The sequence below is a fragment of the Cavia porcellus genome, unplaced genomic scaffold (assembly GCF_034190915.1).
Source record: "Cavia porcellus strain 051 isolate PalLab524CR breed Dunkin Hartley unplaced genomic scaffold, mCavPor4.1 scaffold_15, whole genome shotgun sequence".
Lineage (NCBI taxonomy): Eukaryota > Metazoa > Chordata > Mammalia > Rodentia > Caviidae > Cavia > Cavia porcellus.
The window spans coordinates 59,069,903-59,081,183 of NW_026947498.1; the positions used below are offsets into that span (position 1 = coordinate 59,069,903).

Genomic DNA, 11,281 nt, shown 5'->3' on the forward strand with positions numbered 1-11,281 from the left:
GCACAAGGTCATGAGTTCAATTCCTGGTTACCCCCCCCGCCCCCGCCGCCAAAAAAAGAATTGCACAATACAGAGAAAAATGTTAAAAGTCTTCATATAGTTACCTTGCTTTGTAGTTTTACATAGAAACTGACATGGAAATATTTGCAAAAGGAAATGCAAAATAAAATGTGTCTGGTTTCTGTTACTTGTTTAAGGTAATATTTAAAAACTTAAACATTTCTCTGATAACTTAAATTGGATTTTAAGTTCTTAGAGAACGGGCTTTACTCATCTTTATATGAAGTCCATAGCAGATTTATGTTCAATACATGCTTGCTGAAATAAATTAAAATATTTAACAAATTTGATTATGAAAATAAACAGGACTCACAGGACTGATGAATTTTACTCATGAACTTTAAATTCATTTTGCCTAAGTTTTTAAAGTTTAAATCTAGAATTATTCAAAGAAAATTTCTTAATAAATATGGATGAAAAGAAGTATATCTTATGTTACCATTAATCTTATTTTCTGCATTTTATAGTTTGAAGAGAACATTTTTACTAGTAGATAGTGTTGTTGGAATTACAGAAAAAGACAAAATTGCCATAGAAATGTGTGAAGAATTTGCATTACCATATGTGGTAAGTGTTTCCTATGCCTCTTGGTTGTGGTTAGAATACCATTTCTTTATGAATATGTGCACATATTTTTTTAATAAATGAACAAGTTTTCCTTCTTTAAAAGATAAACTACCCCTAAGTTCTTTTATTTTATTCTCTCAGTCTTATTTTCAAAATTATAGCCAAAATGTTTTAAGCTGTTTAGTGTTCCTAAGTACTATTCATTTTTGTTTTTTAATGGAAATATAAACATTCTCCAAAACATGTTCATAGCTGTTTAATAGCAGCTTAGCAGATAGTATTTATAATGTAAATAGGTCTGCACCTACAAATTTTGATGCTTACTTGGAATTTAAACATTCTTCCAAGAACATAAAAGTCTCTAAGAAATTTTTTGTAGGATTTTTATATTTATAGGGAAACAAAATTTCTTCTGGAAATATCTTACTAGTGTTCCTTTGTCATGTGACCTAGGAAAAAAATACATATTAGTATGTATTGTAGGTTGGTATCCACATTAACTTGCTTTGTAATCTTCCAGATAAAATATCACTCTTTTTAAAAGAATCAGTGACTTTAGTTTGCTAGAAGTTTTTTTTGTTTTGTTTTGTTTTTGGTGGTACTGGGGATCGAACTCACTACCTCACACCTGCCAGGCAGATGCTTATGCCAAGTTTTCTAGAAGTTTTTAAAAAGCACTAAAATGTAACAGAGTTTATTGTAAGAACGCTACTAGTGAGCCACATTTTTTCTTTTTATCATTAGACATATTGTTATTTTTATTAAAATACATTTGCAGTAATGATTGCATTCATTGTAGGGAGTTGGTTCATGTACATAATGCTTCTTAGTTTTTATGTTCTTCTCCTCTGCTCCATCTCTTGGTCTTCTTCCCATGTACAAAAAGATCTATTTCCCTGTTTCCTATTAATTTGTATGTTGAGTTTTTTGTTTTGTTTTTTTTTTTTTGACTTTTTGAGACAGGGTCTCACTATACAGTTCAGGCTGGCCTTGAATTCACAATGACCCTCCTGCCTCAGCCACACATGCACCACTATACCCAGCCTGACCACTAATTTCAATAAGCAGATTTAACCTAGTCACATTCACCGTGACTCCTATATGTTTAGACTTACTATTACCATCTTACATTATTCTCCATTTCCCATTATTTATTCTTCTAATCTTCTGAATTTTTTTCTTTGAGTCAAAAAAATAAATAAATCACACAATGAAATATAAATATCTGTTGGTGCAGTTTAATACATCTTGACAAATTCTGCTTTTAAAAAAATTGAGGTTCCCATTCATTTCTTTGTTGGTTTAGAAGACATCCATTTTATATCAGTTAAGATAGGGCCTGGCGCTCGCTCTCTCTCTCTCTCTCTCTCTCTCTCTCTCTCTCTCTCTCTATATATATATATATATATATATATATATATTCCTATTTACAATTTTATATTTTTGACGTTTAAAACAGAAATCTTACTGTACCTATTTACAATTTGCTTCTTTCTCTTAATGAGTCAGTTATTTCTTTTAAATGTAGTTCAACCTCAATGATTGCAGTACTGGGGTTGAACTCAGGGTCTCATGCATGCCAAACTACTGCTCTACCACTGAGCTACATCCCCAGCCCTTAAAATTTTTTTTTTTACATTTTGAAGGAGAGTCTACTTCTGGGTTAGACTTGAATTTGTCAGACTCCTGCCTCAGCTTTCTGAATAAGTATGATTACAGGTGTGCACAACCACATGTGGTTTCTACTTCATTTATTGTCAGTGTTATTTGTGGTAAAAGGCACATAGAATTTCCACCTTAACCATTTTAAAGCATAAAGTTTAGCAACTTTAAGTACAGTCATATTACTGTGCAATGAGCTCTCCAGAACTCTTATCGTCTTGTAAAACTAAAACCCACACCCTTTAAACACTTCCAGTTGTCCCTCCTTCCAGTCCCTGCAACATTTCTACTTTCTTCATACTGCACATTTGATCACTCTAGTTAACTCTTTTTTTAAAAAAAAAAAATTTTTATTTTGAAGAGAGTAAAATTAAACGTAACAAAACATCATAAATAAACTATTTTAAGGGGTTGGGGATTTAGCTTAGCGGCATAAGCACCTGCCTTGCAAGCAGGCAGTCGTGAGTTCGATCCCTGGTACCGATAAAAAAGAAAAAGACAAAAAATAAAATAAAATAAAATTATTTAAGAAACACAGATTTCAAAGCAAGACCACAGGTGATCTTCACTGTCTATCCTATTGTCTCTTGTTTTCTTCCAAATAGTTGTCCAGATCTTGACACACAGTGAGTTCATACTGAACAATATAGTACTAAATTGATCAGAACAGGATGATGAAAGCATTTTAGGTCTTCAAGACCAGACAATAGGGGAGTCAACAATGACTGCCATAATGTCTCGTTCTTTTCAAAACAGGTGTCCATATCAATACATATGTTGAAATTAAACAAAAGAAAACAGACTAATATCACTCTGAACAGAGAAAAATAGTATTGCTAGATTTTATATCATAATGCTACAAAATTAGCACTTGGTATCTTAGTGTCTTTTCTTCTTGAGAGTATCTGTTCATTATGTCTTGCATTATATAATCTATTCTCATAAACTATTTAGAAGTTCTACACATGCGTGAATCTCTACGTATATACCTATCCTTTCTGTATTATAGGGAAAAACAGATCCAAACAAGACAACAAAACAAATTTCCAGAAAAAAATGAAACAAAAAAGACATATAAAACCACAATACTAGGTGATCTACAGTAGTTACGATGATGTCTCTTCCTGTTTTCAATAGAATTGTCTATATCATCAGGAATAGTATAATTGAACATAGCACTTCATAGCAATATTAATAAAAACACAACATTGGAGACATTGTAGGACTTCAAAGCAGTTAATAGTCAAACTAGAATGGTTATCCTATTGCATCTTGTCATCTTCAGAGTACTTTCTTCTTCTTTTAGACTTAATACTATCAAACATACCAAATTCGAATAAAATCAAGACAAAACAGCGACCTAACAAACCAGATTCAAATAAGATCAGTAATAGTAAGACAGTGTAACTAATACAGGGCTTCAATTTAATTAATAGGAAATTAAGGACAGTTACATAGTATATCTTGCTATTTTGGGGATAGCGATCTGTGCCTTCAAATCTAGTACGAGTAGACAGACTGGAACAGAATCAAATCAAACTAAACAGAGCAATTAGACTAATGTGGCTTTTAAATCCTGATACACTATTAACAATGTCCTCTGCCTTCTGTTTTTAAACAGTTAGTCCCCTTTCCCTTTCTCAGGGTGCTTTGTACATTTTGGGTCCCATTAACTCCTTTAGTTTTTAGATTAGCTGGGCAACTCACTATCCACCTAAGTGCTTCTGAACCTTTTTACCCCTGAGTTTGATCTTGAGCTGTATTCCTTTACCTAATAAGCCTCAAAGTTTTCCTTCCATATAGCTGAGTAGTTCTCCACTGCACAAGTGTCTTGACTTTCCAACCTATCTGCAGCTGCTAGACGAGCTGTCCCTATTTCTCTCTGATTCCCTGTCATGTAGGGCATTGTTTTCTCATCTTTGACTTTCGGTTCTTTAACCCTCTTTCAGGTAGATTATATTTCCTATTCAGAGCATCTCGATGGACCCTATCTCCTGATCTACTCTTCCTGCGTTTCTTTTTGTTTGTGTATCAAGGTCATCTGTGTTAGAGATTATAGCCAGATTTCTCTGTCTTATCTCTGCTATGCTATTTTTCTGCTGTTGGTTGTCTACTTTTCTCCTTCATTCCACTGTCTGCCCCATTCATTGAGGCCTCTCTGCCACTGTTGCTAGAATCCTGGTGATTTTTCTCTCTCTCTTTCTCTAGAATGTCCTTCAGTATTTTTTGTAGGGTTAGATTGAGGGTCACAAACTCCCACAGTTCCTCTTTGTCATGGAAACATCTTGTTTCTCCATTAATTTTGAGAGACAGTTTTTCAGGGTGCATCAATCTGGGTTGGAGGTTATTTTCTTTCAGGGCTTGGAATAGTTTGCTCCAGGCTCTTCTTGATTTGATAGTTTGTGTCAAGAAGTCTGTCATGATTTTGATGGGTTTTCCTTTATAGGTGATCTGTTTCTTTTCTCTGACCACCTTTAATATTATGTTCTTGTGATGAATTTCTGGGATCTGGATTATTATATGTCTAGGTGTAGATCTGTTTTCATTGTAGCTGGCTGTAGTTCTGTATGCTTCATATATCTGAAAATCATTTCCTTTTCCTGTGCTTGGGAAGTTTCCCTTAATTATTTCTGTGAATAGCCTTTGTAATTCATTTGTGTTTACTCGTTCTTCTTCACACATGTTTTTTATTTTTAAGTTATAGATCCTCTTGTTGTCTTCTAGCCTTTGTATTGTTACTTCCTGATTGCTTGTTATTTGTAAGAGCTCTTTCCTTTCACGATCACACATTGCAAATCTATCCTCAAGTTTTGAAAGTCTAACTTTAGTTTCTGTCAAAGAATTTTGCCAGCTTTCAATTGAATTTTTAATTTCCTGGTAATCTCTTTGGATCTGTTTCATGTGTTCTAGATTTTTTTTATATTCTTCATCGAAGGTTTCTCTCCTTTTTCTGGGTTCCTCCATTCTTCTATCTGTGTCTTCTTGAGAGGGGCTTAGCATTTCTTTTTTAGTCTTTTTATATCTTGCCTCATTTGAATTAGAATTTCGCTTTTAAGTTCGTCTATGAGGTTACGAAAGTATTTCTTTATGTCTGCTGATCCTGTGGCCGATATTGCTTGATTGCTGTCCTCGATCTCTTCTGTATTTACCTCTCCTGGACTTATTTTCCCTTAGTCAGCAGCCAGAGGCTTTTTCTTGTTTCTTTGTCTTATTTCTGGTTTCTTTCAGACAACTGTATGGTGAAGGTCACAGGCGCTTCCCGTATTGCTTACAGTTTTTCTGAAGCATGCTGGCTGGGGGCTTGCTGCCTTCTCCAGTTTGCTGTTACTTGAGGTGCATGCAGAGACAGTATGGGCTAACCGTTCTCCTCTGAGCCAGTCAACCGGCGAGTGTCTTCAGCATGTTAGTCTGTGCTATGCAAATGTCACAGGTTCCAGACATTTTTGTCCCTGGCTATTGGATCCCGACCAGGGGCGTGACCCAGCCCAATCAGATCCCACCAGGCCTCTTTGGGCCAGCGGCAGCCTGATTGATGCCACTGAGGTTCCAAGTTCAGGCCCGTCCTGCTGAACTCCAGTATGTCATCCAGCTGGTCACCCCCACTGCGGAACCACATTCCTAGCACTCACCACAGATTAATGCAGCTCTCCACATTGATTCTGCTCTCCACTGTGCCGCATCCTCCCGCCAAAGCCCCTGGGCTCACCAACCCCCAATTTTGGAGGCCACGATTTCAGCGGGACTGTGAGTCATCCCACTCCAAAGCACGCCCCAGCACAGCACGGGACTGGCTCCAATGAGAGTGCATCTGGTCCCAGCCTTTTGTCCGTGTTTTTCCTTTTCTATTTTTTTTTTTTTTTCTTTTTCCTCACTTTCTTCCTGGCTCATGAGATTCCCTCTCCTTTTGTCTGGTCTTCTCCATGGTGTTAAATTCTAGCATCTGAGTTGTTTTTCTCAGAGGGGCTCTCTACTCTGCTACGTATCAAGCTGCCATCTTCAGACCTCCCGCAGTTCTATAAATCTTCTCCCAGCAAGGACCACAGTTCCCAGTCTGTTGAGAAGCCTTGCATTGATACAAATGGTCCACAGCTGCTCGCAAGGTAGCAAGACCAGGGAAAACATAAATGGAACCCCTCTAACTGCCTCTTGTATGTGAAACCATACATTAATCTCTATGGGTTCAAGGCGAGCCTGAGCTTCATAGTGAGCCAACTCCAAACTATAGTCTGACCCTATTTAAAAAAAAAAAAAAAAAAAAAACTTTCGTAAGTTTTTAATTGATTACATGTTAAAATAACATTTTAGATAAATTGAGTTAAGCTCTATTGTTAACCTGTTTCTCTTTTTAAACTATGGTTGCTAGAAAAATGTTTGGTTGTTTTGGTTTTTTTTGTTCGTTTGTTTATAGACAAGATCTTGCCAGGCAGTTCAGGATGGTCTAAAATCACCATTGCAGCCCAGGCTGGCCTTGAATGCATGGTGATCCTCTCGCCTCAGCCTCTTGGGTGCCAAGACAAGTGTGTTCCACCATATTTGGCTGAAAGTTTTAAATTAAATGTGGTTCTGTGAGATTACAGAAAAAAATCTTACCTCAGTTTCCTGTACCCTCCAGAAGAGGCATGGTGGTTTTGATTTTTGTTTGCATTTCCTTAATGATTATTAATGATTAGTATCTATTCATCTGCCTTTTGACCATTTGAATATTTTCTTTGAGGAAATGTCTAAGTTCTCTGCCCATTTTTAAACATACTTCATTTTTTTTAAATGGTAGTGAGCCACTTTTGTATCTTTGGAGTTAATGAAATTCTTGGGGTTTGATTAAGAATAATTTATTGGCCATGAAAGGACTGATAATCTACATAGCAAAATTACCTAAGTATTGTCAAACTTCTTTTATTAAATAACTGTTCCTGATCTATCATAGGTACTAGGAATCATAAATTCGTTTTAACTGAAGAGAAAATAATTTACTTCTTTCATGAATTGGGACAGAGTAACTGTATCTCCTTTTAAATAGTATATCCTGTGTTTAATCTCCAGTACCACACACACCATATGCACATGCATGTCCCTATAAAACAGAAAGATAACATTAAATTTTGGGCTAGGGATGTAACTCAGTGGTAGGTAAAACCCTTGTCTGGCTTGTGCAGGGCTCTAGGTGCAAACCTCAACACCACAAAAAAAAAAAAAAAATCATATCTATCAGCACATTTGCCTTTATGAGGAAAGACTGCCATCTGAAGTGATTCACAAGTTGTGAGAAACCACATACTTCCTGCTTTCCATTCCTACCACCAACATTTCTTACGACTAAAAGTATAAGGCATTCATTAAGAGGCTTAATATAATAGCAAAGGAAACCTGATAGGTTGAAGTTTGCTTTTAATTGACCTTGTAATCAGCCATGCCTTGACCTTTCTCCAGTATGTATTTGTATTTGGACAAGTAAAATTCTAGATTTTCTGGAATATTAGCAAAGTACCCATTTCTAATTTTTCCTTTCAAAGTATTATAAGGCTGAACCATTATAGTGTTTACAAGTTACTAGTTTTATTTAGATCAACTTAACAGTGTTAATTTCTGTACCTTAAAGCACATGATAAGTTGTAATCACATGAAACAGCCTATGGCAATGACAATTATGGAAGGGTCCTTCTCTTTCATTGTAAATCTGAGACGTTATAGCCTTATGTGGTTAAAGCACCATTAAATACTAAATACTAAACACATAGTGTACACTTTATTATACACAAGAAGTCACTTACTATTCAGAGTAGCTTCTTTGTGCTTTTATTTTATAGATGAACTAGATTTGGAGAGATTAAAATGTATATTTTAATTCTGATGCTTAAAGTTATGTTTTCTTATAGATGGTATTGACAAAAATTGATAAATCTTCCAAAGGACATCTTTTAAAACAAATACTTCAGATCCAGAACTTTGTTAACACAAAAACACAAGGATGTTTCCCTCAATTGTTTCCTGTAAGGTAAGACTTGAACTGTTAAAACAACTTTGCATACTTAAAACCTTTAATATTAAATTAATGTTTCTGAAATCCAGGTATCACTTAAAATTTGGATGACTATGAACCAGCCATGATTTGCTGGTATAATCTATTAATACTTCTGATTTTTTTCTTCGCTCTATTCTTTCTTGTCTTCCTTTTCTCTGCAGGAACTTTATTCTGTCTCAGTCCTAGACCAATGCAGAAATAAAAACTTTAAAATAGCTATAATAAAGATTCTATCCTTTGTTTTTAATTTCAAAGAAAACTAACTTACCTGTATGGTATAAAGTTTATTTGGGCCATGAGAGATTTTTTTTAAAGTTTCTTTTTAAAGGTCCTTATAGGAAGAAGAAAAAATGTTTTAAGTTTAGATTACATAGTGGTGGCAGACAGAATGTATTTTTCCTGAGCTGGTAATTTTTGAGATGTTATGATCAGGGTTTTGTTTTTGTTTTTGTCTTTTTGAGATAGGGTCTCATGAGGTTCAGGCTGGCCTTGGACTCACTTTGTAGCCCAGGCTGGTTTCAAATTTGCAACAGTTTTTCTTGCCTCAGCCTCCTGAGTGTTGAGATTGTAGAGTGTACCACCACACCCAGTCCCATGATCAGGTTTTATAACAAAACATAGGTGTGTACTTTCATTGTATATCTTGGGTACACTAGTAATGTGTACTGTAGCAGAGGTGGAGCCCTACTCCTCTCTGATTTCCTCACTCAGATCTTTCTATGGAAGGCACTATGCTAGTTACTATAAGGAGAGGAAAAACTAAGCAACACTTTGTTGTATATAACACTGTCCCCTGCGTAGTCATTTTAGATCCTACCAGTCTGTATCAAAGTTAAATTGTTATTATGAATATGCCTATCAGAATCCCTCTTTATTCCTACAAAACTCTTCTTTGACTTACATTCAGATATTTATCCATTTCATTTGTCTTTATCCTATGTATATAGTGCAAATTGCTAGAGGTGGCAGTAAAATTCTAATTCTTATTAGGGCTCTGAGCATTATCATATAAATACTTTTTAATAGAACTATAAAAGCTATTTCTTTAAACTGTTTAATAAAGAGGAAGTGTGAGACTTCTGCTAAAAAGGCGATACACACATATAGTAGCAAACTGTTGTTAATCAGCATTTGTTGCAAAACGTGTGTACCTTTTAGTTAACCAACTGCTGACATGTGGCTGGGAAAGATTTTTCTTGGACTGTATCAGTGGAAATAAGGTGTTCATGATCAGGGACTGATAAACCATGGTCCCACACTGCTTCCTAGCTAGAGCTATCTGAAAACAAGTGGTCTTCAGAAAGGCTATAGCACTAGATCATTTAAGACACTTAATTGATCTTCATGATAAACCTGTTCACAGCTAAGATTACAAGTTGGAGAAATTAAATTGCAGAGAGGTATTTGCTGAAATAGAGGAGTGGCTTAGACAGCCATGGTTTTCATACTAGCTTTTTTACTTCCTGGCTACCAATTTAAGGTAATTTATTTTATTTTCCTTGAGTGTTTTCTCCCTGGAAAAGTATGATCACCAGGATTAAGGAAAATGTATTATGATTGGTGTTTGTATGTATTATGATCAGGCACAAAATGTTAAACAATTTCCTTTCTTTCCACTAGTCAGAGTCAATAAATGGAGTATCAGGCCTACGCCTCAGATTATCAGTTAGCTGGTACTTTTTAGAGGCATTTCCTTCTTTGGCTATGCCAGCTTTCTATGCACATAACCCTGGAGTCACTACTGTCACCATTCTTACCTTTGGTAACCAAGCACTGCAGGCTGCATAGTATTAAAAAAAACCTAAGAACTGAGTGATGGGAAACACACTTGCACTCAAGAGCTTCAACATTCATTGTAACGCAGTCAATGTAAGTATACTGTTAGCTCTTAAAACTCCAGGCAGAATATAGTGATGTATATTTCTTGTTAGAGAAGACCAAATACTAAGCCAGTGGTGGTGAACCTATGGCAAGCATGCTGCAATGGGCTGATTTTTCTCACTGTAAGTTCTAAAAGATTTGTCATCATTGCCAGGCCATCCCTCTTAAATACAGCTTGACCTGTTCACAAATGGTTACTATAAATTGTGTCTCCTTTTCTTCCTATATGCTTATGATACAAGACAGGTGGAAGTGTATTTTCAGGTCTACAGGCAGAAGTATTGTCTTCATGCCTGAACTCTGGTCCAGGTTAGAAAAATACAAATAATGAAAAACCCTTGAGGATTGATACTGGGATTGATCTGTTATATAAATGATATGTAAGAGACAGCACTGTGGTTTTTTTATGTAGAATTCCAAGTAGATGAGAGCAGAAAATTTTGAACTGATAAAAATGTTGCACATACATATTCACAGTCCACTTAAGAGTGTGAATCATCTAACTTGTATTTCTCCTTTAAATTTTATAACTTCAGTTACAAGGATCATTATTGGCTGTTCTTTATTTCTTGTTTGGTTTTATTTTGGCTTTGGCCAAAAGTCTAAAATGTTGTACCTTATTAAGAAGAAAATTAGTAATACAACAGAAGATATTTTACCTGTATATAAAGCAATAGTATACTCATATCTTAAGAGACCAAGGGGTCAAACTCCAAAAGGATGGATGATGGATGGATGGATGGATGGATGAGTACTTAGGTGGTTAGGTGGATGAGTGGGCAGCCAGACAGGTAAATAAGTCACAATAATGACTTTGATTAAAAAAAAATTTGAGAAAAGGTATAAATTATCAAAATGATGAATTTTTGCCATATCAAGAATAAACTGAAGACATCAAGACCTAATCTAGGAAAAAGACAGTAAAAAGTAAGTTTTTAGAATCATGCAGGAATCACTGAATTTTAAAATATTATAAGAAGTTTAGGGGAGAAAGGAAGTGTACAACAAAATAAGATATTCTGCTTTATAGAGTTTGCAAGTAACTTTAAGGTAGATGAATTCAAACCTGCTACTGTGTTTCTTTTTCCACAG

The 11,281-nt window shown here is 35.3% G+C and overlaps 1 protein-coding gene across 4 annotated transcripts in view; it reads left to right on the forward strand.

Moving 5' to 3' along the window:
- Gtpbp8 (GTP binding protein 8 (putative)) overlaps positions 1-11,281 on the forward strand; it is a 32,801-nt gene that overhangs the window by 4,126 nt on the left and 17,394 nt on the right. For 3 of the 4 annotated variants that reach the window (XM_063224967.1, XM_063224968.1, XM_003469272.5), the window contains exons 4-5: positions 528-627; positions 8,163-8,281. In XM_063224967.1, coding sequence (XP_063081037.1) covers positions 528-627; positions 8,163-8,281 — 219 coding nt within the window. The remainder of the gene's footprint in view (positions 1-527; positions 628-8,162; positions 8,282-11,281) is intronic. The other variant, XM_063224969.1, reaches the window with a different exon arrangement.